The sequence below is a fragment of the Artemia sp. Qi Xiang Cuo genome, chromosome 1 (genome assembly GCF_049724085.1).
Source record: "Artemia sp. Qi Xiang Cuo chromosome 1, ASM4972408v1, whole genome shotgun sequence".
NCBI classification, from domain to species: Eukaryota; Metazoa; Arthropoda; class Branchiopoda; order Anostraca; family Artemiidae; genus Artemia; species Artemia sp. Qi Xiang Cuo.
This window is the reverse complement of record NC_142794.1, coordinates 20,476,723-20,503,658: the sequence shown is the minus strand read 5'-3', so window position 1 is coordinate 20,503,658 and position 26,936 is coordinate 20,476,723. Positions and strand designations below refer to the sequence as shown.

Below are 26,936 nucleotides of genomic sequence, written 5' to 3'. Positions count from 1 at the left end.
GCCGCAACAGGTGCTCACACAAAACATCGAAAGACACTGGCTTGAAGTTCGAGAAAATATACCCAAATATGGCAGAAGAGAAGAACATATGGAAGGATATCTAGCAGAGCACTATTTCAAAAAAAATATTCAATCTCCTCGAGAATGCACCATTTCATGAAACATATATCGGAGCTTTATAACCCCAACTAATTTGTTTTTTATGGGTATTATTTACTAGTTAATTTTTAAAACGTTGTAACAGAAAATACGGCAATTTACGATATCTAACCCCATTTGTTCTTAAAGCAATCCAAATGTTTTTTTCCAAATAGTTTAGTGTAGCAATCTTCATTCTTGAAGCTACGAGACGTTATTGAAGTTTAACTCGGGAGTGGGAGAGAGGGGGTGGAATTAAATATTTAACTATAGAAAAATCGGTATTTGTGGATTATAAATAACCCACCACTATACACGAAAGAAGTTAAGTTTGGTTACTGCTAATGAAATAAAATAAAATAGGATGAATATACTAGTTTAAAAACAAATTTGGGCTACATATTTGCACATTAGGGGGTGGGGGTAAATTATAGCATATATTAAATACGTAACCTGACCTATGTACCTTTTTCCCTCTCTAAACCCAAAAAAACAACAGTTTAAATATTGTAAACGCAATAAGAAATCACGCTTTTTGATCCATTTGTCTAACAAATACCCGTTTGTCTGGTTTCCTTGTACAGTCTATAGCGGTGGGTTATTTATAATGCACAAGTACCAAATAATCTATATTCGTTTTGATAATTTTTTTTGGAAACCCCTTAACATTTTGAGTTGGGTAACCACATAAAACATTCAAATAGCTTAATCCTATAATGTTGAAAAATTTTGCTCTTCTTTTTTACATCCGCGATTCAAAATATGTAGAAAATGCTGGAACTTATATAAAAATTTTCTTTCGAGGGTGGAAAGGTTAGCTGCAAGGGGATTTGATAGCAGGGGGTGGGGGAGGGGGGGGACTAAATAGGTTGAGTCACAAGTTCGAACCTTAAAACATACAGGGGTTAGGAGGTACTATTTTTGTTAAACAATAAAAAACTTTAGCGTAAAGAGCGAGGCGTTGAAGAGGGGACAGCCCCTTTCATATACAGAATAATTTCTGTTCATTTTCAAGTTTTAATGTCGCTCCTTATTTTCAGTTTAAAAAACTTGTTTTTTTTATCTAAAGGCTGCAAAATCGGGAGTTTGAGGGGCGGCAGGCCCCCCAACTGTACCTCCTAACCCCTGTCCGTTTTATCGTTCGAACTTGTGACTCAGCCTGTTTAAAGTAAAACGTAGTAACGTTAAAAACGTAGTTTTTTTAAAAATAATTTCTGCACGTTTTGTGTCTTAGAGCTTTACAAATATTTAAAAAAGCTTCTAAAGTAGAATTTTGGAAAATTTTTAGTTTGGGGGGAAGGAGGATTTCAAAAACATCTTCCCATAATATAATTTGTCCTCTGACGTCGATTCTGATATTTTTAGCGCTCTATCTATTAGTGCTTTAGAATTATTTAAAAAGCTTCTAAAGTAGAATTTTGGAAAATTTTGAGTTTGGGGGGAAGGGGGATTTTAAGAACATCTTCCCATACCATAATTTGTCCTCTGAAGTCGATTCTGATGTTTGTAACGCTCTATCTATTAGTGCTTTCGAAATATTTAAAAAGCTTCTAAAGTAGAATTTTGGAAAATTTTGAGTTTGGGGGGAAGGGGGATTTCAAAAACATCTTCCCGTAACAATATTTGTCCTCTGAAGTCGATTCTGATGCTTTTAGCACTCTATCTATTAGTGCTTTAGAAATATTTTAAAAGCTTCTAAAGTAGAATTTTAGAAAATTTTGAGCTTGGGGGGAAGGGGGATTTCAAAAACATCTTCCCATAATATAATTTGTTCTCTAAAGATGATTCTGATGTTTGTAGCGCTCTATGTCTTAGTGATTTAGAAATCTTTTAAAAGCTCCTAAAGTAGAATTTTAGAAAATTTCGAGTTTGGGTGGACGGGGGATTTTCCAAACCTCTTCCTGTGATATACCGTGTCATCTGAAGTCGATTGTGATGTTTTTATCACTCCATATATGAGTTCTTTAGGAATATTTTCACAGCTTCTAAACTAGAATTTTGGAAAATTTTGAGTTTGGGGGGAAGGGGGATTTCAAAAACATCTTCCCATAATATAAGTTGTCATCTCAAGATGATTGTGATGTTTGTAGCACTCTATGTCTTAGCGCTTTAGAAATATTTAAAAAGCTCCTAAAGTAGAATTTTAGAAAATTTTGAGTTTGGGGGGAAGGGGATTTCAAAAGCCTCTTCCCGTGATATAACGTGTCCTCTGAAGTCGATTCTGATGTTTTTAGCACTCTATCTATTAGTGCTTTAGAAATATTTTAAAAGCTTCTAAATTAGAATTTTGGAAAATTTTGAGTTTTGGGGGAAGGGGGATTTCAAAAACATCTTCCCATAATATAATTTGTCCTCTAAAGATGATTGTGATGTCTGTAGCGCTCTATGTCTTAGCGCTTTAGAAATATTTAAAAGCTTCTAAAGTAGAAATTTGGAAAATTTTGAGTTTGGGGGAAGGGGATTTTAAAACCTCTTTCCGTGATATAACGTGTCCTCTGAAGTCGTTTCTGATGTTTTTAGCGCTCTATGTCTTAGTGCTTTAGAAATATTTAAAAAGCTTCGAAAGTAAAATTTTGGAAAATTTTGAGTTTGGGGGGAAGGGGGATTTCAAAAACATCTTCCCATAACATAATTTGTCCTCTGAAGTCGATTCTGATGTTTGTAGCACTCTATCTATTAGTGCTTTAGAAATATTTTAAAAGCTTCTAATGTAGAATTTTAGAAAATTTCGAGTTTGGGGGAAGGGGGATTTTCCAAACCTCTTCCCATGATATACCGTGTCCTCTGAAGTCGATTCTGACGTTTTTGACACTCTATATATTAGTGTTTTAAAAATATTTTAAAAGCTTCTAAACTAGAATTTTGGAAAATTTTGAGTTTGGGGGGAAGGGGGATTTCAAAAACATCTTCCCCTAATATATTTTTTCCTCTCAAGATGATTGTGAGGTTTGTAGAGCTCTATGTCTTAGCGCTTTATAAATATTTAAAAAAGATTCTAAAGTAGAATTTTGGAAAATTTTGAGTTTGGGGGGAAGGGGGATTTAAAAAACATCTTCTTGTGATATAACGTGTCCTCTGACGTTGATTCTGATGATTTTAGCGCTCTATGTCTTAGTGCTTAAGAAATATTTTAAAAGCTTATAAAGCATAATTTTAGACAATTTTGAGTTTGGGGGGAAGGAGGATGTCAAAAACATCTTACCATAATATAATTTGTTCTCTAAAGATGATTCTGAGGTTTTTAGCGCTCTTTGTCTTAGCGCTTTAGAAATATTTTAAAAGCTCCTAAAGTAGAATTTTAGAAAATTTCGAGTTTGGGGGGAAGGGGGATTTTCCAAACCTCTTCCCGTGATATACCGTGGCCTCTGAAGTCGATTCTGATGTTTTTAACACTCCATCTATTAGTGCTTTAGAAATATTTTAAAAGCTTCTAAACTAGAATTTTGGAAAATTTTGAGTTTGGGGGGAAGGGGGATTTCAAAAACATCTTCCCGTAATATAAGTTGTCCTCTAAAGATGATTCTGAGGTATTTAGCGCTCTCTGTCTTAGAGCTTTAGAAATATTTTAAAAGCTCCTAAAGCAGAATTTTAGAAAATTTTGAGTTTGGGGGAAGGGGGATTTTAAAAGCCTCTTCCCGTGATATAACTTGTCATCAGAAGTATATGCTTATGCTTATAACGCTCAGTATATTAGATCCTTATAAATATATTTAAAGCTTCTAATGTAGAATTTTTGAAAATTTTGAGTTTGGGGGGAAGGGGGATTTAAAAAACATCTTCCCCTAATATAATTTGTCCTCTAAAGATGATTGTGATGTTTGTAGCGCTCTATGTCTTAGCGCTTTAGAAATATTTTGAAAAGCTTCTAAAGTAGAAATTTGGAAAATTTTGAGTTTGGGGGGAAGGGGGATTTTAAAAACCTCTTTCCGTGATATAACGTGTCCTCTGAAGTCGATTCTGATATTTTTAGCACTCTATGTCTTAGTGCTTTATAAATATTTAAAAAGATCATAAAGTAGAATTTAAGAAAATTTGGAGTTTGGGGGGAAGGGAGATTTCAATAAAATCTTCCCATAGCATAATTTGTCCTATACAGTAGATTCTGATTTTTGTAGCACTCTATGTCTTGGTACTTTAGAAATATTAAAAAAAAATTCGAAAGTAACATTTTGGAAAATTTTGAGTTTGGGGAAAAGGAGATTTCAAAAACATCTTCCTATAACATAATTTGTCTTCTGAAGTCGATTCTGATATTTGTAGCGCTCTATCTATTAGTGCTTTGGAAATATTTAAAAAGCTTCTAAAGTAGAATTTTGGAAAATTTTGAGTTTGGGTGGAAGGGGGATTTCACAAACATCTTCCCGTAACAATATTGTGTCCTCTGAAGTCGATTTTGATGTTTTTAGCACTCTATCTATTAGTGCTTTAGAAATATTTTAAAAGCTTATAAAGTAGAATTTTGGAAAATTTTGAGTTTGGGGGGAAGGTGGATTTAAAAAACCTCTTCCCATAATATAATTTGTCCTCTAAAGCGGATTGTGATGTTTGTAGCGCTCTATGTCTTAGCGCTTTAGAAATATTTAAAAAAGCTTCTAAAGTAGAAATTTGGAAAATTTTGAGTTTGGGGGAAAGGGCGATTTCAAAAACATCTTCCCATAATATAATTTGTTCTCTAAAGATGATTCTGAGGTTTGTAGCGCTCTATGTCTTAGCGCTTTAGAAATATTTTAAAAGCTTCTAAAGTAGAATTTTAGAAAATTTTGAGTTTGGGGGGAAGGGGGATTTCAAAAACATCTTCCCATAATATAATTTGTTCTCTAAAGATGATTCTGAGGTTTGTAGCGCTCTCTGTCTTAGCGCTTTAGAAATATTTTAAAAGCTCCTAAAGTAGAATTTTAAAAAATTTCGAATTTTGGGGGAAGGGCGAGTGTAAACAGCTCTTCCAGTGATCGACTGGGGCCTCTGAAGTCGATTCTGATGTTTTCAAAACTCTAAATAGCATTGTTTTATGATTATTTTCAAAGATTATAAAGTAGAATTTTGGAAGATTTTGAATTTGGGTGGACGGGGGATTTCAAAAGCATCTTCCCGTGATATAACATGTCCTCTGAAGTCGATTCTGATGTTTTTAACACTCTATCTATTAGTGCTTTAGAAATATTTTAAAAGCTTCTAAAGTAGAATTTTGGAAAATTTTTAGTTTGGGGGGAAGGGGGATTTCAAAAACATCTTACCATGACATAATGTGTCCTGTCAAGATAATTGTGAGGTCTGTAGCGCTCGATGTCTTAGCGCTTTAGAAATATTTAAAAAAGATTCTAAAGTAGAAATTAGAAAAATTTTGAGTTTGGGGGGAAGGGGGATTTTAAAAACCTCTTCCCGTGATATAACTTGTCCTCTGAAGTCGATTCTGATGTTTTTAGCGCTCTATGTCTTAGTGCTTTAGATATATTTTAAAAGCTTCTAAAGTAGAATTTTGGAAAATTTTGAGTTTGGGGGGAAGGACGATTTCAAAAACATCTTACCATACTATAATTTGTCCTCTAAAGATGATTCTGATGTTTGTAGCGCTCTATGTCTTAGCGCTTTAGAAATATTTTAAAAGCTTCTAAAGTAGAATTTTAAATCGTTTCGAGTTTGGGGGGAAGGGGGATTTTCCAAACCTCTTCCCGTGATATAATGTGTCCTCTGAAGTTGATTCTGATGTTTTTAACACTCCATCTATTAGTGCTTTAGAAATATTTTAAAATCTTCTAAACTAGAATTTTGGAAAATTTTGAGTTTGGGGGGAAGGGGGATTTCAAAAACATCTTCCCATAATATAATTTGTACTCTAAAGATGATTGTGATGTATTTAGCACTCTATGTCTTATCGCTTTAGAACTATTTTAAAAGCTACTAAAGTAGAATTTTTGATAATTTCGAGTTGTGTGGTTACGGGGATTATAAATGCCTGTTCTTGTGAGAGACCAAGTCCCCAGTATATAATGCTGATGTTTTGAAAGATCTGTCACTTAGTGCCTTAGAAATATTTGTAAATATTCTAAAGTATAATGATGAAAAACTTTTACTGTGGGGGGACGGTGGATATCAAAAACATCTTTCCATAGTATAATTTGTCCTCTAAAGATGATTGTGATGTTTGTAGAGCTCTATTTCTTAGCGCTTTAGAAATATTTTAAAAAACTTCTAAAGTAGAATTTTGGAAAATTTTGAGTTTGGGTGGAAGGGGGATTTTAAAAACCTCTTCCCGTGATATAACGTGTCCTCTGAAGTCGATTCGGATGTTTTTAGCACTCTATGTCTTAGTGCTTTAGAAATATTTAAAAAGCTCCTAAAGTAGAATTTTAGAAAATTTTGAGGTTGGGGGAAGGGGGATTTCAAAAACATCTTCCCATAACATAATTTATCCTCTAGAGTTGATTCTGTTGTTTGTAGCGCTCTATGTCTTGGCGCTTTAGAAATATTTAAAAAAATTTCGAAATTAAAATTTTGGAAAATTTTGTGTTTGGGGGAAAGGGGATTTCAAAAAAATGTTCCCGTAACAAAATGTGTCCTCTGAAGTCGATTCTGATATTTGTAGCGCTCTATCTATTAGTGCTTTGGAAATATTTATAAAGCTTCTAAAGTAGAATTTTGGAAAATTTTGAGTTTGGGTGGAAGGGAGATTTCAAAAACATCTTCCCCTAACAATATTTGTCCTCTGAAGTTGATTCTGATGTTTTTAGCACTCTATCTATTAGTGCTTTAGAAATATTTTAAAAGCTTCTAAAGTAGAATTTTGGAAAATTTTGAGTTTGGGGGGAAGGAGGATTTTTAAAACCTCTTCCCGTGATATAACGCGTCCTCTGAAGTCGATTCTGATGTTTTTAGCCCTCTATGTTTTAGCGCCTTAGAAATATTTAAAAAGCTCCTAAAGTAGAATTTTAGAAAATTTTGAGTTTGGGGGGAAGGGGGATTTAAAAAAAATCTTCCCATAAAATACTTTATCCTCTACAGTTGATTCTGATGTTTGTATCGCTATATTTCTTAGTGCTTTAGAAATATTAAAAAAAAATTTGAAAGTAAAATTTTGGAAAATTTTGAGTTTGGGGGAAGGGGGATTTCAAAGACATCTTCCCATAACATAATTTGTCCTCTGAAGTTAATCCCGATCTTTGTAGTGCTCTATCTATTAGTGCTTTTGAAATATTTAAAAAGCTTCTAAAGTAGAATTTTGGAAAATTTTGAGTTTGGGGGGAAGGGGGATTTCAAAAACATCTTCCCGTAAAAATATTTGTCCTCTGTAGTAGATTCTGATGTTTTTAGCACTCTATCTTTTATTGCTTTGTATATATATAAAAATCTTCTAAAGTATTATTTAGGTAAATTTTTTGAGTGGTGGGAAGGGTGATTTAAAAAAAATCTTCCTATGATATTTTATGCCCTCTGAAGTTAAGTCTAATGCTTTTAGTTCTCTATCTTTTAGTAGTTTATACATATTTTAAAATCTGCTAAAGTAGAATTTTAGAAAATTTTAAGTTTGGATGGAAGGGGAATTTCAAAAACATCTTCCCATGACATAATTTGTCCTCTAAAAAGGACTGGGTTATTTTTACTGGTCTCTCTTGTCAGATCCTTTCCCTAATAGCCTTTAGACCCATCCCTGAATGTTTCATTCTCCTACCCTAACCATTGATTTTGAATTGAAGTTATCAGGTATTTTGCAGTAATTTGCCTCAAGACATGGCTAATTTTAGAAAGAGAAAAGCCAAGACAGGTAGTCAAAATAATTGAGAAGCAAATGTTTAAATGGAAGGAGTAAGTATGACCCTCTTATTGGACAAATACATGTTTGTCAGTTTTTAGAAAGGCACACCTAACTAGAGTCTCAGGCAGGTTGACCAAGAATTTAAAATTAACATAGGGCCATTAGATTGCCCAGAATGAGAGGCAAACAAGGCACGTCCACCTATGGTCTTGGGAAGGTTGACCAAGAATTTAGAATTGACATAGGACAATTTATTTGTTGCCTAAGCTCAGCCTTGCATTCTGAGAAAATTTCAAATTATTGGGTCACTTGACCAAGACTCTGTGCATGTTTGAGCCCCTAAATATTGTTTAGTGGCCATAGCTAGAAGCAATTATTTTCTGACTTCAAACTGTCCAGATACTTTACCCCCTTTTTCAAGATAACCAAATGTAGCCAAAGTAGAATTTTAGCCAATTGAATACTTCAACCATAGTCTAGTCTTTACAATCCCCACAATTTCAAATGTATTGATAGTCAACAATAGAGCCTACTCTTGGACACACATGTAAATCTGGAGCCTAATCTTAGAAAAAGCTGTCCAGTCTTGGGCACACGATTTGAAAGTTAGGACAGTAGGTCTATATCAAAATAACAGAGAACATACTTGAACATATTTAATGTAAGACAACTATTATGAACCAGAGTAATTGTATTTTAATTGGCTGAATTTAAATACTAAAAAACCTTAAGATTTCCTAGATTGCACTCAACCAACCGTAACTAGTATTCCTGACTAGCCCATCAGCCAATCCTAACTATTTCAACCTATATTGGCTGAGTACTTAGGTTCTTACCCTAGGTTACCTTATATTTTATAAGCTAACTAGTTTGAAAGAAATATCAAATCAGTGGGTTCAAGCTTTTGTCACAGAAAAAAAAAGTTGGTAAATTTTTCCTGTTCTTGATAATTTTGACTACAGCTCAATTATACTTTACCCTAACCCCTGCTAATGTGTAAATATATAGCCCAAATTATGTATTTTCCATGGGTTACACCACCTGTGACTCTTGTTTTACTATGTCTTATTTTGTCATAGTTGGTTCTATTTACAGTCACATGGGATGAAAGAAGAGAGATGTATTGGCAGAACACTGTTGAAAAACTGATATATCTGTCTGCCTGCTGTTAAATAGAAGAAGAATCTGTTAGAAAAAGTAGAAAAACACTTAATGAAAGTGGATAAAAAGTGAAGCTGCTAATCTAGACCTTTACTGCCTAGGCTAATTTTTTTAGCTAGGCCTAAAAGATGAGTATAATCTGCCTCTCATGCCTTTAAATGTTCATTCAAATTTAAAAATTTTCATCTGTACAAGTTCCATTTTGAGCCTTTAAACTGGCTCTGAATAAATTTCACCAAAGTTGTGACCTATCTAGATTGTTTTTTCAAGTTAGAAAATATTAGTGGGCCAATTTTCAGAAAAAAATTATCAAGCCATTTTTGAGGGGGAAAAATACCTACATAAATATATAATAATAATAATAACATTTATTTACCCACCATCTACAAAAATAGATTATAGTGGAGCACTACAAAAAGAAAAAGAAACCAGCTTCAAAAAGATAAAGATACAACACTCAGTAATTCACAACACTCAAATAAATGCAGGTGAGAAATATTGTCTATCCAATTTAACTTTTACTACTGAATAATTTCGAATTCTAGACCATTGTTTGGATGGCTCTTTAAGACCATATTTTTCAAGGCAGGAATTCCTATAATGCTTTGGTATGTATGGTAAAAATTTTGCAAATTAATAGTAGCAATTTTTGACATTTTCAATGTCTCACTGACAGCATGTGGGATGCACCGGCAAGGTAGGTTATGTGTGGTGAGCATACTGAACAATAAATCAAGGCAAGAGATTTCCTGGAGTAGGGTCTGCAATTCAGCACTACAGACGCATAAGCACATTTAATGGCTTTAGTTGTTTGCTTAACAATGGCTTGTCTAGTTTTAATGATTGTTTCTGCAATCATAATACCAAGATATCTCAGCTCCAATACCCTAGGGAAAACATGATTTCCAAGAGTGACAGCATCACTTTGCAGTGCATTAAAGGACAAAAATTCACACTTATCAATATTGATAGAAAGCCCAATATATTGAAGGTCACTTAGGAGTTGATTAAGGTTCTTGTGTAAATCTGCTTTGGATCTACTGAGCAGAAAGATGTCGTCAGCCTATGCCAAATAAGATAGGTCAGTTCCATGCAATAAGAGAGAGGGCGAGATACGGTCCAGGATCTTAGAGATGGCATGTTGAAAATAAGAGGACTAAGAACGCTGCCTTGCCTCATACCTCTTCTGATTTTTACAGGATCAGAAATTGTACCTTTCCACTTGGCCAACCCAGTCTAATTTTCATACCAAAATTTCAGAGTACTCACTATGCTCAAACTTACTTCATTGTGCAGTAGAGCATTCATTGCTTGCATGTGATTGACGCTATCGAATGCCTTCGATATATCAATGGTGCACATATACAGAGGCAACTTTTTTCTTTCCAAGTCCATAAGTACATTAGCCAGAAGGCGGTGAGCTTCTGGGCATTACCTTAAATTGCATTGTCCAGCAAAATAAGGAAAGATCCTGTAGAGTTACTGGTCAGTGATGATGGGGAGTCACTGGTTTGGCAGCGTCCCACTCTGTTTTCCATGGTTTGGTGAACCATTTCTTATTAATGGCAATCTTGAATGCAGTGAAAGAGGGAGCAGTGACATCTGCATTGGGAAGACTGTTGCAGAGGCCCACCACTCTATTTAAGAAGTAGAGGTTGCGGAGTCTGCTGTGAGCTCTCTTCCTGGGCAGCATCTTACTATGCCCTCTGGTCCTGAATGATTCATCAAGTTGTAAAGGACTCTGAGAAGAGGAATCAACATGCAGTAGCTTGTAAGCCATAATGACATCGCCCCTCCGCCGTCTGTAGACGAGTGTTGGGAGCTGTAGTTTGTTCAGGCGGGATGGATAGTCAAGATTCTTGCATCCATCAATAGCTTTGGTTGCGCGCCTTTGAACAGACTCTATGTTCTGTTGGTCACTCTTATTCAGAGGCATGGCAACACACATCCCAAACTCCAGTAATGGTCGTACAAGACCCTTGTACAGCTTCGTCATAACTTTAGATGATCTGATATATACTGTATACTTAATTATTCTAAGGGTCTGAGATGGTTTGGCAACTACTGTTTGTGTGTGTTTGTTGAATTATAATTCTTCATTAATAACTATTCCCAAATTTCTTTCAGCTACCAAGGAACCAATCGATTGTCTAGAGCCATCCCCCCCACTCATATGGTACTGCCACTTCTCATTCTTTTGAGTATATTTCCCAAAATATACCGCCTTGCACTTCTGGATGTTAAACTCAAGCTTCCATTGGCAGGCCCAAAGGGAAAGTGCATCCAGGTCTTCCTGTATGGTGGCTCTAGTCGCTGACAACTCCGAGGGCCCAATAAGCTTTGCATCATCAGCATAGATGCTCATCTTATTTCTTACAGCCCGTGGAGCATCATTAATGTAAATATTGAAAAGTGTTGGGCCCAAGATCGTTCCCTGGGGGATACCACTATCAGCTCCAGCAACTTCTGAGAGAAAGTGTGGCCAATTATCCCAGAACACTAACTCTGCTTTTTTCATGAGTATACCTAAATAACCCATTCAATAGCCTCTACAGGTATCCCGGTTGCTAAAAGTTTAGCCCTCAAATAATAATGGCAAACTATGTCAAAAGTTTTTGCAAAATCCAATAAAATCATATCAACAGGGATACCCTGGTCTAGCAGTTTGGTGACACATTCATATGCGTCAATAAGATTTGTCTCGACCAAGCGTCCAGATCTGAATCCATGTTGGCTATTGGTAAGTAGTTTATTGTCAATCAGGTCTTTCATAACAGCGGTGTTTGTAATTCTTTTATGGATTTTACTGACTGTCGAGGTGATGCTAATTGGTCGGTAATTGGCAGCACAGTTCCTGCTACCACCCTTGTGAACAGGTGTAATATTCGCATTTCTCCAATCTTGAGGGACTTGTTTCATGTCAAGAGACTTCTGGAACAGTTTTGCTAGGGGGAGGGCAAGCTCCGCATGAGCCTTTTTCAAAGTTCGAGGGTGTACCCCATCAGGGCCAACTGACTTATTTGGGTTCAATCTTTTGAGCTGAGATTCAAGATCCAAAGTGCTGATAGTAATAATTTGGATGAGTTTCTGAATATCATATTCCGGAATTTGTGGCAAGAGGTCAATATCTGGAGGTGTAAAAACTGACTTGAACTGCTGGTTCAGAGCTTCAGCTATATTTCCAGGGTTGCTTATGGTATTCCCATTAACTGAGAGTTTGGTTACCGAATGTCTTCCAGGCTTTTGAGTGGAGGCATACTTCCAAAATTTCTTCGGATTTGTTTTTGATGCTGAAGCTAAAGACTCCTCATACTTGCTAGTAACTTCTCTTGTAAGGTAGCGGACTTTGTTTTGTATTTGTTTGAATTTGTCATGATTAGGCTGCGTTGGGACGTCCTTGTACCTTCTCCAGAACTTCTTCTTCTTCGGAACTGCTAGTTTGATTTCTTGTGTGATGAAAGGGAGCATTCTTGGTCTTCGTTTCCAAGTGGTTGTCGTGTGTTTTGCGATTGTCTCACTGAGGACCCTTTTCATCTCAAGCCAAGCTCCCTGTACATTATTCATTTCGACAAAAGACCAATCTTGGTTAGCCAAATCTTGCCTGACCTTGTTGTAATTTGTAAACACATGTTTTCTAAAATTATTTGTCTGCGGGTACAACTTTAGTTGACAAGTTATGGCTATATGGTCGCATGCGCCAAAAAGTGGCTCTGAGTCTATACTTTGGATTGCCTCCTCATCTTTGAAAAATAGGAGATATAAGAGAGATGGGTTCTGACCCTCTCTCTACCTAGTCGGGAAATTGATTGTCTGGTACAATGAATGTTCTTGCAGGCATTCAAGGAGTGTGCCAATCTGGTCATCGTTATCTCCTGTAGCAGCATAACCACTAATCCATTGGATCTGAGGCAGGTTGAAGTCTCCAACAATTACAATATTATGGCAAGGATGACTCATCACCGAACTTATAGAATTTGCAATCGCGAGGTGAGAACTTTTCTGACAGGGAGAGCTTGGGCTTCTATAAATACAACCTATAATTAAGGGGTGACCCTTTAGCTCAATTTTTATCCAGACCTGCTCCACCCACAGCTCATACTGAGAACCAATTTTAAGGTCTCCTACCTTCAGTGATGAATTGAAGTACAGGACAATTCCTCTTCCTTCTGGTTTCGACAGATTTGAGATTATTCTGAATCCAGTAATCTGGATTTGTACATCAGTCAGTGGCACTGAAGTATACTTTGGTTTAACTTCAGTGAAGGCACACACACTCACTTCAGGTCTTGCCAAAACTACAGCTTTTATTTCATCCATTTCTGTGGTTATGCAATCCATGTTACTGTAAAGCATTAATAGTCCGTCTTCATTTTCAATATGGGCATCACCAATATCTCTAAATTCCGACTCACAAGATTCGAAAGTGGAACTTTCCAAAGGTTCTCCGCTAAGATTACTTGATAATGCACTTGCAAACAATTCATCATTATTGATCTCAAATGTGGGGCTTGCGTTTGAATCACTCACACTAAAGTTTCTATGTACAGTACTATTTACATTGTTTTGACAGGTATCAACTCCTAGATCTCCATCACCTGCAACCCCAGCGTAGCTGGAGGCTGCTGGAAGTTTTTTGGGACAATCTTGTTGCCTTTAATCACAATATTTGATTCACCACCTGCCCGCCTTCTGTATAGTTCTTCATAAAACTTCTGCCTTTTGTCACGGTCTGTTTTTGATACATCATTTCTGAACTGAACTGCCCCTTTTTTCTCAAAAGATTTCTGGAGAATTAGCTTCTTGATCTTGAAGTGTGGGACAGTAAACATGATTGGGGGTGGGCGTAGTGGATTTTGGGTTACAGAGACAGTGGGATTCACTAGGCGGCGGATGTTTGAAATAGAGACACCAGGTAAGCCGTATTCATTAGCTAGACCTTTCTGGAATCTAAGCTGATTGTCCCCAAAGTGTCCAGTATCAAGCTCAGAGAAGATCACATTTTCAAACACTTTGTGCAAGATGCACAAGATGGTTATGGGTCTATAAGATTTACATTTGTTTGGATCTTTTCCTTTTTGGCAACAGATGAAAAGACCCCTTTTAGGAAAGAGTTTGGAACAAAACCCCTGGTAATGCACATTTGGAAGATAAGCTGAAGATGAAAATAGAAGCATTCAGGTAAGTGATTGAGATGTTTTATTGAAAGACCGTCACTGTCCATCCCATTCTTTGCTTCGGAAAGTACTTTTCTGACAGCTAACTTGATCTTCTCGAGGGAAATGGGAACAACGCAATGCTGCTCTGAGAAACGTGCAAGCCAGCTGGAAACTTCCATTTCATATTGATTGATTGGTTATAGTAAGATTCTCATCTCCATGCATTGAAGTATAGTAAGAGTGCCAATCATGTAATGTCAGAGAAGTACTAGATGGACGATCGTCTGGTCTGATTAGCCTTTGCCACGATTTTTTATTTCCAGTGAACTGTTGCCCAATAATTCGGTACCTCTTCAGTTCAGCTTATATTTGTGTTTTGTGCTCCATTTCAGCTCGAATACAGTCCTGCATAGCAGTCTACCACAAGCAATCCAAATGTTTAGCCAAGTTTTTGCATGTCTTTTGGCCAACTGAAGTTCAGTAGATTCAGACCATATCGGTTTTTCTGTCCCAATTTTGGCTTGTCTTGCAGGAATCGCTTTTGCTTTGGCAACTTTCATAGCATGGGTTACTTGATGGTAATAAGAGTTAAAATCAGCCATGGCTGGGACATTGGAAGGTCCAGAGCAGAATAGATGAAACAGAACTTTGATGCAACTTAGGACCAAAGCAACAGTGGGGATGTATAGGGGAATATTTCATTTCTCCCATTGCTGCTTGCAGACCTATTTCCTGGAACAAGTATAAATAGTACTGTGTTCTGGCTGCACCTGAAATGAAAGTCTAGAATGGTCACTAATCGGATTGTCTGTGCAAACTTTAACGGGAAGACTAGAAATGGATGTGCATGAAAGTACATGGTCAATATATAACCTTATTGCTCACTGAAAGGGAGTAGACATATGGGACCATGGGGGATGGGTGTATTTTCATAAAAATTACTGTGATACTTGATAAATGACCAATTTTACTGATTGTTGTACCATTTGAATTGTCTAAATTTTCTCAAGTAGTATGTTATTAGCTTTAACAATTTAACCATGGCCTATACAATACTAACAATTTGATACACACTCCTTGAGTCTAAACCTAGAAAAATGCTACCAAGTCTTGAATATAGGATTTTAAAGTTAAGACGAAGTATCTAAATCATAGACAGACTTTGCCATGGATATATGAAAAATAATAGGTGCTGTGTTGTAAAATATAATAACTGTATTTAAATAGACTAGGCTTTAATGGTAACTTTTGTTTAATTTTATTTATTATTTATTCATTTTATTCAATAAAGGAGAAAGCCATAGGCTTGTTGCAATACAAAGACACAAAATGACAGCTCAAACAGCAACACTGCAAAAAACAAAAACAGAAAATATTCATCAGTAAAAAACAACTATATTACAGAAATTGTTTTCCATAGAACTTAGTTTCAACAAGAGCACTCTTAAATGTTTGCACCATTTGCACAGAAACTTTAGTATCAGGTAAACTTTTCCAAGTTTTGTTACTTGGTTAATAAAGCTATATTGACCTATTTTCTGGTGCATTTGCAGCTGATACAGTTTATATGAGTTTTGTCAAGTGGCTGAGTAATGACTAAGTTTGAAGAAATCAGCCCAGTCCACATTATAAACACCCTTCATAATATAAAATGTATTGATCAGGTCAATCCTATCCCATCAAAACTCCAGAGAACGAAGTTCCAAACATTGCAGTCAATGCTGATATGGTAAATGACTCAAATATGGCACCAACTTTAACCCCTGATGTTGAACCTTTTCAATTTGCACGAAGTCACAATTACATGTTGGATACCACACAGAGGAACAATATTCTATCACCAGGCATACTATTGTCTTTTATTGTTAATGTCAGGCCATGGTTAAATTTTTAAAGCTAATAACATACTACTTGAGAAAATTTAGACAAATCAAATGGTAGAACAACCAGTAAAATTGGTCATTTATCAAGTATTACAGTAATTTTTATGAAAATACACCCACCCCCATGGTCCCATATGTCTTACCTTTCAGTGAGCATTAACTTTATATATATTTATGTAGGTATTTCCCCCCCCCCCTCTCAAAAATGGCTTGGATAAGCTTTCTGAAAATTGGCACACTAATATTTTTCAACTTGAAAAACAATCTAGATAGGTCACAACTTTGGTGAAATTTATTTGGAGCCACTTTAAGGGCTCAAAATGGAACTTTAAAGGTGAAAGATTTTGTATTTGAATGAACATTAAAAGGCATAAGAGGCAGACTATACTCATCTTTTAGGCCTAGCAAAAAAAAATTAGCCTAGGCAGTAAGTAAATGAAGATTAGCAGTTTCACTTTTTCTCCACTTTCATTAAGTGTTTTTCTACTTTTTCTAACAAATATATCAGTTTTCAACACTGTTCTGCCAATACATCTCTCTTCTTTCATCCCATGTGACTGTAAATTGAACCAACTGTGACAAAATAAGAACTAAAAAAAGAGTCACAGGTGTTTTTGGTGTCCCCCTCAGACAAATGATAAACTTTACATCAAAAAATACCTTGCAAGTGATTATTAGCTCCCAAACATAAGTGTCTCTAATGACTGTTGTTTGAGGAGTCAGCAAAGCCAAGTTACAACCACCAATACAAAAAAAAGGCCTGTTCCCATATTATTCTCAGTACCAGATTTCAAGACTAAGAAGCATATTTTACAAAAGTCTTACAAAAGAAAAGGGTCAGGTACAGTTCAGTTCAGTTGGAACTTTATAGTTCCAAAAAACGGTCAGATTTGTGCAGCCCTTCCAGCTGCAATGGAACATTAAATGTTATACCATGCAATGTAAACAGTGTAAATAGACAGTTAGAAGGTAACGTTTTTCAAAGTAACATTAGGGACAAGCAGCCCCCTCCAGACATGAAATGAAAGAATAATCTTTCCATGTTGTTTACAAATGCTGATGTACTTTCAAACGAACTTGATGAACTGTATTCTTTGGTAAATTTACAGAAACCTGATATAGGTATCATGACTGAGGTGCTTCCAAAGCACTACTTCAATCCCAAAGCACATTTCTGTCAACTGAGTGGTTATAATATTGTGTACAACAAGCATTTGAAAAGAGGAGTTTGTATTTATACTTTGTTGTTGTCAAAATTAAAATATGCAGAAGTTGATATTTTGTTTACTAGGGAATTAATTGAAGTAATTAGTTTGGAAGTTAAGTTGCTGGGGGTATCCCAAAATATGAGGATTGTGGGCATATATCAAAGCCCATCTGGAAATGAATTTAGTATGTTAAATTACAATTGCCTGCTGAGTTATCTGTTGTACCTTTTGTCTGTTTATTCAAAAATTCTTGTTCTGAGTGACTTCAATGTGCCCAATATTGACTGGTTATCCTAAGCTATGTCAGGGATGGACCAGAGTTTTGCTTTTAAACTTATGTAAACCTTATAGGATAGTTTTCTGTACCAGCATGTTGTTGATCCCAAAAGACTCAGAAGTAATTCCACTTCTCATGTACTAGATTAGGTGATCATGAAATCTCCAGATGACATACTAGACCTTAAGATGCTGCCACCTCTAGGTAAAAGTGACCATGTAGTTATGTGTCTATCAATGAATGTAAGTGTAGTGGTGAACTCTGGTTCTAAATTTTATTATGATTACAGCAAGGGTTGTTATGATGAAATTCAAGACTTTATCCATTCTGTTTCTATTGTTGAAGAGCTTCAGTCTACAAATGCAAATGTTGCTTTGAGTTCATCTGAGAGGTTATAAAAGGAACTTGTGATAGGTTCATTTCATGTTATTACATAAAAGAAGGTTCAAGAAAAAGAATAAGTTTGGGAGCTCATAATCACTTGCAAGGTATTTTTTTATGTAAAGTTCATCATTTGTCTGAGGGGGGACACCGAAAACAATAATATTTAGTTTGCAATACAGACAGTCTATCATCTGCAACCATCTGTCTAACTTTGGTTTCAAGCTGCATCTCAAGATCTTTTTTCAATGTCTGAATCTCCAACTCAACCAAATTCTAAACAGTGTCACAAGGGACACTGTTCAAGGGTTGTCAAACGGCTTTCAACATTACCAAAACGGTTTTCAATGTCAGTGGTTAGCTGTTATCACAGTTTGGCAAATGCTTCTTTCACTGCATCTTTAACTTTGGTGTCCAGTTCATTTACTGCACTAAGAGTTGACCAGAATGGTTTGAGGGTCTTGTCCATAAGTTTTTGAATATCATCCAAAGACGTCCCACCTGTCACTTTTGGTTACCTTTGCAAACTGGGCATTTCCACTCACAGCCTAGTTGCTGTGTCATTTTAAATGTTTTTAAGTTTAAATGTTAAGAAAAAGTTTTCTTAGATTATGGTTAGCCAATCCTGTCTAGCCCAGTCCTAACCATCAGCCAATCCCAACTGTCTAAAACAGGGTAAATTGTATCCAAGATTGGGAACCTAGCCTACTGTCTATTTTTATGCTTTTTAATCAAATACATACGTACATTTAAATAAAAATACTTGTCTGAGACTAGCCACTGACCAAGTATTACGGAATTTCTAGGATTAAATTAAGGTAATGCCATATTATATGGCCTCTTCAGAAGGAAATGCAATAATAACAAAAGATTAGTGCTATCTGTTTCCCCAATCAAGACTCACAATCAACACATGTAAATACAATTGTCACTACTTTGACAATCTGCCCCCCTGGAAATAGTACCATATATAGCTCCTATTAATATATGGTAGCACTAGAGCCTAGTGATTTTTCAGAAGGAAACATAACAATAACAGTGCCATTTGATTTCTCAGTTGATGATCATTCAAAATAGGCTCTAATGGTTGCTGCTATGATAAAAATACATCCTCCTACCCCCCCCCTCGATTGTGTCAGATGTACAAATTTAAAAGACAACACGTAAAATTTCTACTTTATGATATGAAAGCTTCTATAAATTAGATGTATTGTTTCTATCCATTTTCATCCATGTTTTTAGATTTAGAATATAATGCTCTCCTTTCTTTCATTTTTTTTTTGCAGTTTTAGAAAAATTGCAATATGGAATAAATTTGTCATCTATATTTCTTGAATTCTCCAGTCCTTTTTTTTCAACTTGTATTACCAAATGAAACTCTGATCATCTTTTGCCTAAACGTATTGAGGGTGTTCTCATATACAGGTCCACAAGAAAGTAAATGAAGGAAAACAATTGTGTTTCCTCTGTTTTCATCTCTTAAATTGCTGTATTTCTTTTTAAATAGATAGTTATATTCTTAATCTGCTAACAATATCATGGTAGTTGTGAAAGAATTAAGATCAGTTGAATGGAAATACGTATTATTCAAGAGCACATGTTGATTTCAATGGTAATTGACTGGGTGGGATGGAGTGCTCACTGGTACTCAAGATATTTTACCCCCTCCCCCATGTATTTTGAAAATAGTTTCATTGTTATTTTTATTGAAAAATGAAGTTTTTTTACTTTCTTGAAATATTGAAAAACATCCCCCCCTTGATTTGTATAGAACATAATTTTTGCCCCCTCTCCCTAATTTCCATGAATTGGTGCTATTGTATAAATATAGAAGGAAACATGAAAGTTGGGGTGTCTTGAAAACAAAGAGGTAAAAAAAGATAGGTACAGCACTAAACCCTTAAAGTCCATAGTGGTTATGCTGATCTCTATCTCAAGACCCTATTGCCAGGAAGTGCGATTGGGGGATGGGGGCCAGCCATCCTGTTCTTTTCCACACCCTTCCTGCCTACCTTCCCCAGATTTCTCCAGGTACCCATTTAGAGCTGGGTTGACTCTGGCTGAGCTTACAGAGTCACACAACTGACCCCCTTCCTAAACCAAATAATTAGATACTCAAGGGTTTGAACCCTTGCCCTTCAGGCAAAGGATTTCAATTCAGCGCACCAACCAATTGGCTAGGGCAACTCAAAGAGGGGGAGGGGATAAAATGAAGTTTTCAAAATCCATGGAGGAGGAGTTACAATTTTGTTGTTTTCTCGATAAAAAAAAATACAAATAGAATCTATTTTTCAGTGAAATTTCAAAGGAGCAGGCAGAAGGGGCAAAAATACAAGGAGGCAATATTTCGACCTTAACCAATAATATCAAACAGTTTGTGGGAACAAACTCTAAGTAAGGAACAACTTTCCCCAATAGTAACCCAAACTCTAAAAACCGGAAGTTTCATAACAATAGATACATCAAAAAAGCAACTGCAAAAAACGGCTAAAAAATAATTAATACAAAAATTATCCTTTTTACTACCATTTTGAGGAGGATTACAATTATTATCCTTTTTTGGTCAAGTAGCTTAGCTGATCTATTTATTGTATTGATTTACCTGTTATCAATATTTTTGCCATTTTCCTTGACTGAATGGCAAAACCAGATTCACCTGGCCCCCACTTGGAAGCTGGCCGGTCTTAGGGAGATGCAATGTTTACCCCAAATCAAGTCCCCAATCCTGCATTGGAAATTGAAACTGAAACATCTGATGATAGCTAAAATAACACCATGATCACAGTTCAGGGAAGACCAGAAACCAGCACAGTAGAAACCGAGTTCATCAGTGTACAGAGAAAATCAAAAAGGAAGAAGCCATCTAATAGTCCTCTACAGGCTGCAAACCATAGAGGCCATTACCAAACCACCCAACCATTCCTAATTCATAGCCCAACTCAACAAACTACAGAGAAATACATCCATGATGGAACAGTTATAAGACTGATTCCAAAATCTCAGGAGACACTATACTTACCTAAGAACATACAGCAGATAAGATTAATGCTCTTCAAGGCCCTAAGATGCAGTTTCAGCATCAACATAGCTAGAGATGGCTCATTAGAAGTCCTGTTTCCAGAAGCAAACCATGCCAACACAGCTCTGCAGATAACAACTGTTGGAAGCATCCAGGTGACAACTGAAAAGTGGAAACCTCAGCCAAAAGAAGGAAAAATTGCAGTAAACAATATATCACGTGGTATCTCTCAAGCTGACTTAAAAGAGGGTTTAATGACAGCCGATGCGAAAGACATTCCAGTTAAGACTCTCTACTTCCTAAGTAAACCAAGAATAAACACTCCACAAACAAATAGGACTGTACTTTTCATATTGGATGGACACCCTCAGATCACCCAACAAATATTTCTATTTGGGCAGCCAAAGGCACACAAGGCATATAAGGACAAACCGATCCATTGTAAAAAGTGCCATAGACTAGACCATACCTACAAGCGTTACAAAACCACACTAAACAAATACATAGTGAGCCAACAAGAACATAAAAACAATGACTGTAAAGCCCAACCTAAATGCATAAACTACTATAGTCCCCATCATTCTGATAATAGAAGACTATGTCCTAAGTACAAAGAGCATCTTAACTTAATGAGAATGGCTGAAATGAAAAATATACCAATCCTATTTGCTGTCCTACAAGTAAGTAAATACAACCAGCCAGCTATCCCCTCGGAAGCAGTTCCCAACACACCCCTCTCCCCAACATACAGCATGCTTGAGACCCCGTGGACACCAAGAACATCTGGCACACCACAAAAATCTCCAATACCTGCCAGATTCTCTTCCCTGTTCCCTGCCCCAGCAAGCACCAGCTCCAGCAACAGCAATAGGCAAGCAAAACCCACAAGCCTACCAAGTATCAAGCAAAACCCCAAGCCATTAGCTCCAGTAGCATCAGCCACAAACCAGGCCACAGAATCAATGCCCACCAACACAGCCAAGGCAATCACCAACCTCATAGCCTACACCATGGCAAGTGCTTTCCTTTCCCAAGCTAAAATTCCCCAAGGACTTAAGGCAGTCATCATGAGAGAACTAGCCACAAAAAACTTCTCTAAAAGCTTAGTACAGACTGCAGAGCTAGATCTAATCACCATCCTAAATAACCATCAAGCTTACCACTATATGACCAATGCATAAAGTCCAAAGCGACACCCAACCATTACAAAACCAGAGCAAAACAAAACTGAAGATCCTCCAATGGAACACATGCTCAATATCAAAAGAAAATCTAGACCAGCTGCTCATGTATATTTAATTAAGAGATACACATGTTCTATGTCTCCAGCACACCCACCTTAACCAACAAAGGACACTGGGTAGAAGAATGTGAGCTGTACAAAAAAGAAAGATTCTCAGGAAGCAAAGGAGGGTGCGGCTATCCTTTCAAAGAACTACGTTAAGCACAACTTCATAATACCAAAGTAATACCCTAATGAGGTTGATGTAGCTGGAGTAAAAATAAGTCTTAAAGATAGAGGAACACTAAAAATATACTCCTTTTACAATCCCAATGGTAACCAAGAAGCTAAGGAATTCCTTACAGAAATTGCACCTAAGATGATTCATCAGAAAATAATAATAGCAGGAGACTTCAATGCTCATAGCCCTTCTTGGGGAAGAAAGAAAACCAACAAGGCAGGCCAATTTTTAGAAAACCTACTAAATGAATTCCCAGAAATGTCAATAGTTACACCACATGGTATGAATACCTATTACGACTGCAAAACTAACCTTTTCTCCACCATTGACCTACAACTAATTCCAAATAAACTATCTAAATGCTCAAAAATAAGTACAGTCCCTCACCTACTAACAGACCACTATGCCATACTGGTAGAAATTGGTAGAACTGTTTATGAAGAAGAAGAACACATGCCAAAATTTAACAATAACAGGGCAAACTGGACTAAATTTAACGAAATTCTCAAAAATATTGATTACATGTCAATTCAAGAAAGTTAAAACACAGAAGTCTATACAAGAAGACTAACTACTCATCTTAAAGAAGCTTCAAGATTATCAAATCCTAGAATGACCAACAAAAAAGACATAAACACATCATCAAGGAAGACATCAAAACCATGGGGGAATGACCAATGTCAAGCCTCATTTACTGCAAAAAGAGATGTAGAATAGAATTTTAGAAAAAACCCAAACCCCAAAACATAAATCCAATTTAAACAAGCTTGCGCAGGACTCAGAAGAGACAAAAGAAAGGCCAAAGCCCTGACATGGGCTTCCTACTTGGAAAAGATTGACAGATACACACCTGAATCAAAAATACACCAATTTTTAGACAGAATCAAGGGAGCAGGAAAAATGAAGAATAACATTAAGCATCCCCTACTTGTATCTGGTATCCAACTTGAAGATGATAGCAAAAAAGCTGAAGCACTTGCTGACATCTACCAACAGAAGTTTGCCCACAAAGAAGAGTTAAATAAGCAAAGGCACAATGAAAGATTAAATACAGCTTATGAGCTAACACAGCCCTTTAAAACAAATGAATTCCTGCAAGCAGTTAATAAAATGAATCAAAAAGCAAGCCCAGGTGAAGATGAAATCCATATCTCTTGGATATCAAATGCCCCAAGAAATTTCCAGAAGCTCTTATACATACGTTTAACCTCTGCTACACACAAGCAGTATTCCCCCAGCAACGGAAACAAGAAATTATAACACCAGTGACCAAACAAGGGAAACCCAAAGATGACCCACATTCATACAGACCAATTGTATGTTTACCAACCCTTGGTAAGTTGTTTGAGAGAATGCTCTACAACCGTGTCCAGTGGTATACAGAGACCAATAACATCCTCCCAAAATATAAAGCTGGAATCAGAGCTTACTATTCAACTATAGACATCATTTTGAAACTTGTGACAGATTCAGAGAAAACTATGACTGATCGATTAATGCTGGTTTCTGTACAGATTGATTTAGAAGGAGCATATGATAATACACAAAAAGATATACTAGGAGAAAGACTCTATGCATTAGGCTTCCCCCAACCAATCAGGAAACTGATTGATAGCTTTCTAGATAATAGAACTTTTAAAGTTAAATTAAATAGGAAACTATCATCCTCAAGACCTATTGAAAAGGGATTCCCACAGGGGGCTGTACTCAGCTGCTTATTATTCATATTGTATATGAGAGCATTAAAAATTGACTCACCACATGGAATTTTTGCAGATGACACTGGAGCATGGGCAAAAGGGGAAACATTTGCTGAAGTTGCAAATAAACTCTAAATTATTTCTAATAACCTCCAGGACTTTTCTACCAGCATGAAACTACCCATATCAGTCCCCAAATCAGTGATCATATATTTCCATAATAGACGAAAAGTAGAATTACAACCAGTTACCCTAGGAAATTCGACAATCCCAACTACCAGTGCAACTAAATACCTTGGAACAATTTTGGACAACTGGCTTACCTTCAAACCTCACATTGACCATATCATATAATTATGCATGAAAAAGATGAGAATGATTCGAAGACTATCGGGTACAACCTGGGGTAGTATGGATAGATCCCTCCTCAAACTCTACACACAGTACATCAAACCAATAATTTAGTATTACCTGATTATATTTGGAAGTTGGTCAAAACAGCTCTTCAACAAATTAGAATATGTGCAAAATACAGCAATCCGCCTTGCCACAGGATGTTGGAAATCAACAAAGATTGAAAACCTTCTACAAGAAGGAGGGCTTCCACCAATCGAAAATAGATACACACTTTTAACCATAAGATACCTGACAAAATTGGAAACAACCCCTCACCATTTCTTATTTCTAGAAGCCAGAGCTAGCCGACTAGAGCCAAAAAATCACCCACTGATGTCAGTAATTATGGCCAGGACACAGTACCCCATCAAACTAGAACATGTTAAAACTAAAATAGCAAAAGATCCACCATGGATATCAATCACCCCAGAGGTTAAACTAGAATTCCTCCCCCCAAAAAAGGAACAATTTGAATCCCAAACTGCAATCAAACATTTTGGACAGCTCCTAAAAAAGGAATATGATGGATATAACCAACTATATGTTGATGGATCATTAAGTGAAGATGGATGTGGAAGTGGGTGCTTTCTAAGAGAGCACAACCTATGCATTATGGAAAAACATAAGGCAGGGACCAGCATACTAACAGCTGAAGTAGCTGCCATCAATTTGGGCTTAGAGACGCTAATTAAACTGAAACAGAGTAATAAACATATAGTAGTATTCTCTGACTCCAAATCTGCTCTCAATATCCTAACAAACCCTAACTTTGAAACACTGGACATAGACTTACATCAAACTAACGAAAACCTTAGCAGCCTTGGAAGATTAGGCTGTGTTATTAAATTTCAATATATACCTAGTCACCTGGGTATAGAAAGAAATGAAAAAGCAGACAATATAGCAAAGCAAGGAGCAAAAAGTCAAATGGAACCAGTGAAACCTCTAACTCTATCTAAATTAAAGCCATCAAATCTATCCCCCTTTCCAACCAGGATGCAATCAGTCCGGTTTCATCGCCTGAGTACAAATGCGGCTAACTTCGACCAGCATTCTTTTTCATATAAAATTAGGCAACCAAATGGAGAGGTTGCCAGTAGTCCATTTTGCAGGTACTGTAAGATCAAAGAAGAAACTCCTGAGTACATGTTACTGAAATGTAAAATGCTGGAAAGAAAACAAGCGAATCTCTTAAATTTGAAAGTTCAATTAGGACTGAATTAAAACCCTCTGACAAATGTAAAAACTCTTGACCGAATCTTCAAAAAGAGATTTGTTCATAGATGCTTTCAAACTGTTAATGGATCTAAACCTACAACATTATATATAGCAATCAATTTATGCTGACTTATTGAATTGGGTAAGCCCTACTACGGTTATACCACTTTTTTTTACCTAATTAGCTAATCTACATGTTTACATATTGATCCATATTTCGAATATTTATAAGCAGTGTTTACAATTACGCCGTTTATTTTAATAGTAACGTAATTTTTGTGACTAGTGAATTTACATAAAAAGGCAACATCATGTTCAGCCGCAAGCGAATTATTCCAAGAAGAAGGATATGAATTTATCCTTAGAAAAGAAGAAATATTCAAAGATTGGGTGTCAACCCAATCCTGAAAGAAGAGGGGCAAATGATCTGATGTTCAGGACGCACGCATAGATTCACTACAGTTGATTGATTGAATGCTGTTGTTATGCAGATTCCAAATATAAAAAGATTCAGTATTTTGATGTTACCCATCAAAGCTACAAGCCTGAGAGAATTTGCCTGATTTTTGAAAAACGGGGAAAACACTCCCAAATAGTCAACCCATGTTAATGAAATTTGCACCATTAGATTCAGTGTATCAGAATCTTACTGTAGAGGTTTCAAGCTCCTAATGATTAGATTTGTTTTATTTTTTATTTTCCCACCTGAGTGGTTGTGTTGAACCAATGGTCCTAGAAGATGGGGCTCATTGAATGAGCTCATTCTAACAGGAATCAAAAGTTCTAGTCAAAAATGTCAAAAATTAAATTGAAAAAAAAGAAGTTTTTTCAAATGAAATTAAGGAGAAATATTGAAACTTAAAATAAACAGAAATTACTCAGTATTTGCAGGGATTGCCCCTTCCTGATCCCTTGCTTTTATCATGAAGTTTGACTTCTTGTCCCAGTTCTTTATGAAAGACTGCTCAACAAACTTTAAAACTTTAGTGTAAAGAGCATGGGTTATGGAAGGAGTAACATCCTCATATACATAATAATTTCTGTTCTTTTAAGTTTTAATGTTGCTCCTAACTTTCATTTGAAAATGGTAATGCCCCTCATATACAGAATAATTCATGTGCTTTTTTGATTCAAAGTTTATTGTAAGGTGAAAATAAGTAAAGAAAAACAAAATAATATATCGCCA

General features: G+C 36.2%; 2 protein-coding genes across 5 annotated transcripts in view; one reads left to right on the top strand and one right to left on the bottom strand.

Annotated features, from left to right (window-relative positions):
* Bap60 (Brahma-associated protein 60) overlaps positions 1–26,936 on the top strand; it is an 86,766-nt gene that overhangs the window by 13,658 nt on the left and 46,172 nt on the right. The window contains exon 1 of one of the 4 annotated variants that reach the window (XM_089093168.1): positions 18,042–18,061. The exons of the other annotated variants lie outside the window; for them this stretch is intronic. The gene's annotated coding sequence lies outside the window, so the exon portion shown is untranslated. Of the gene's footprint in view, positions 1–18,041; positions 18,062–26,936 lie in introns of those variants that run through there. 4 annotated transcript variants of the gene reach the window in all.
* Positions 10,536–11,045, bottom strand: LOC148956099 (uncharacterized). Its single transcript, XM_089089194.1, has one exon. It carries the CDS (start codon positions 11,043–11,045, stop codon positions 10,536–10,538), a length of 510 nt encoding a protein of 169 aa, XP_088945320.1.

Excerpts from the sequence above, each read along its gene's own strand:
- LOC148956099 (XM_089089194.1), bottom strand. The coding sequence starts at position 11,045 with ATGACGAAGCTGTACAAGGGTCTTGTACGACCATTACTGGAGTTTGGG.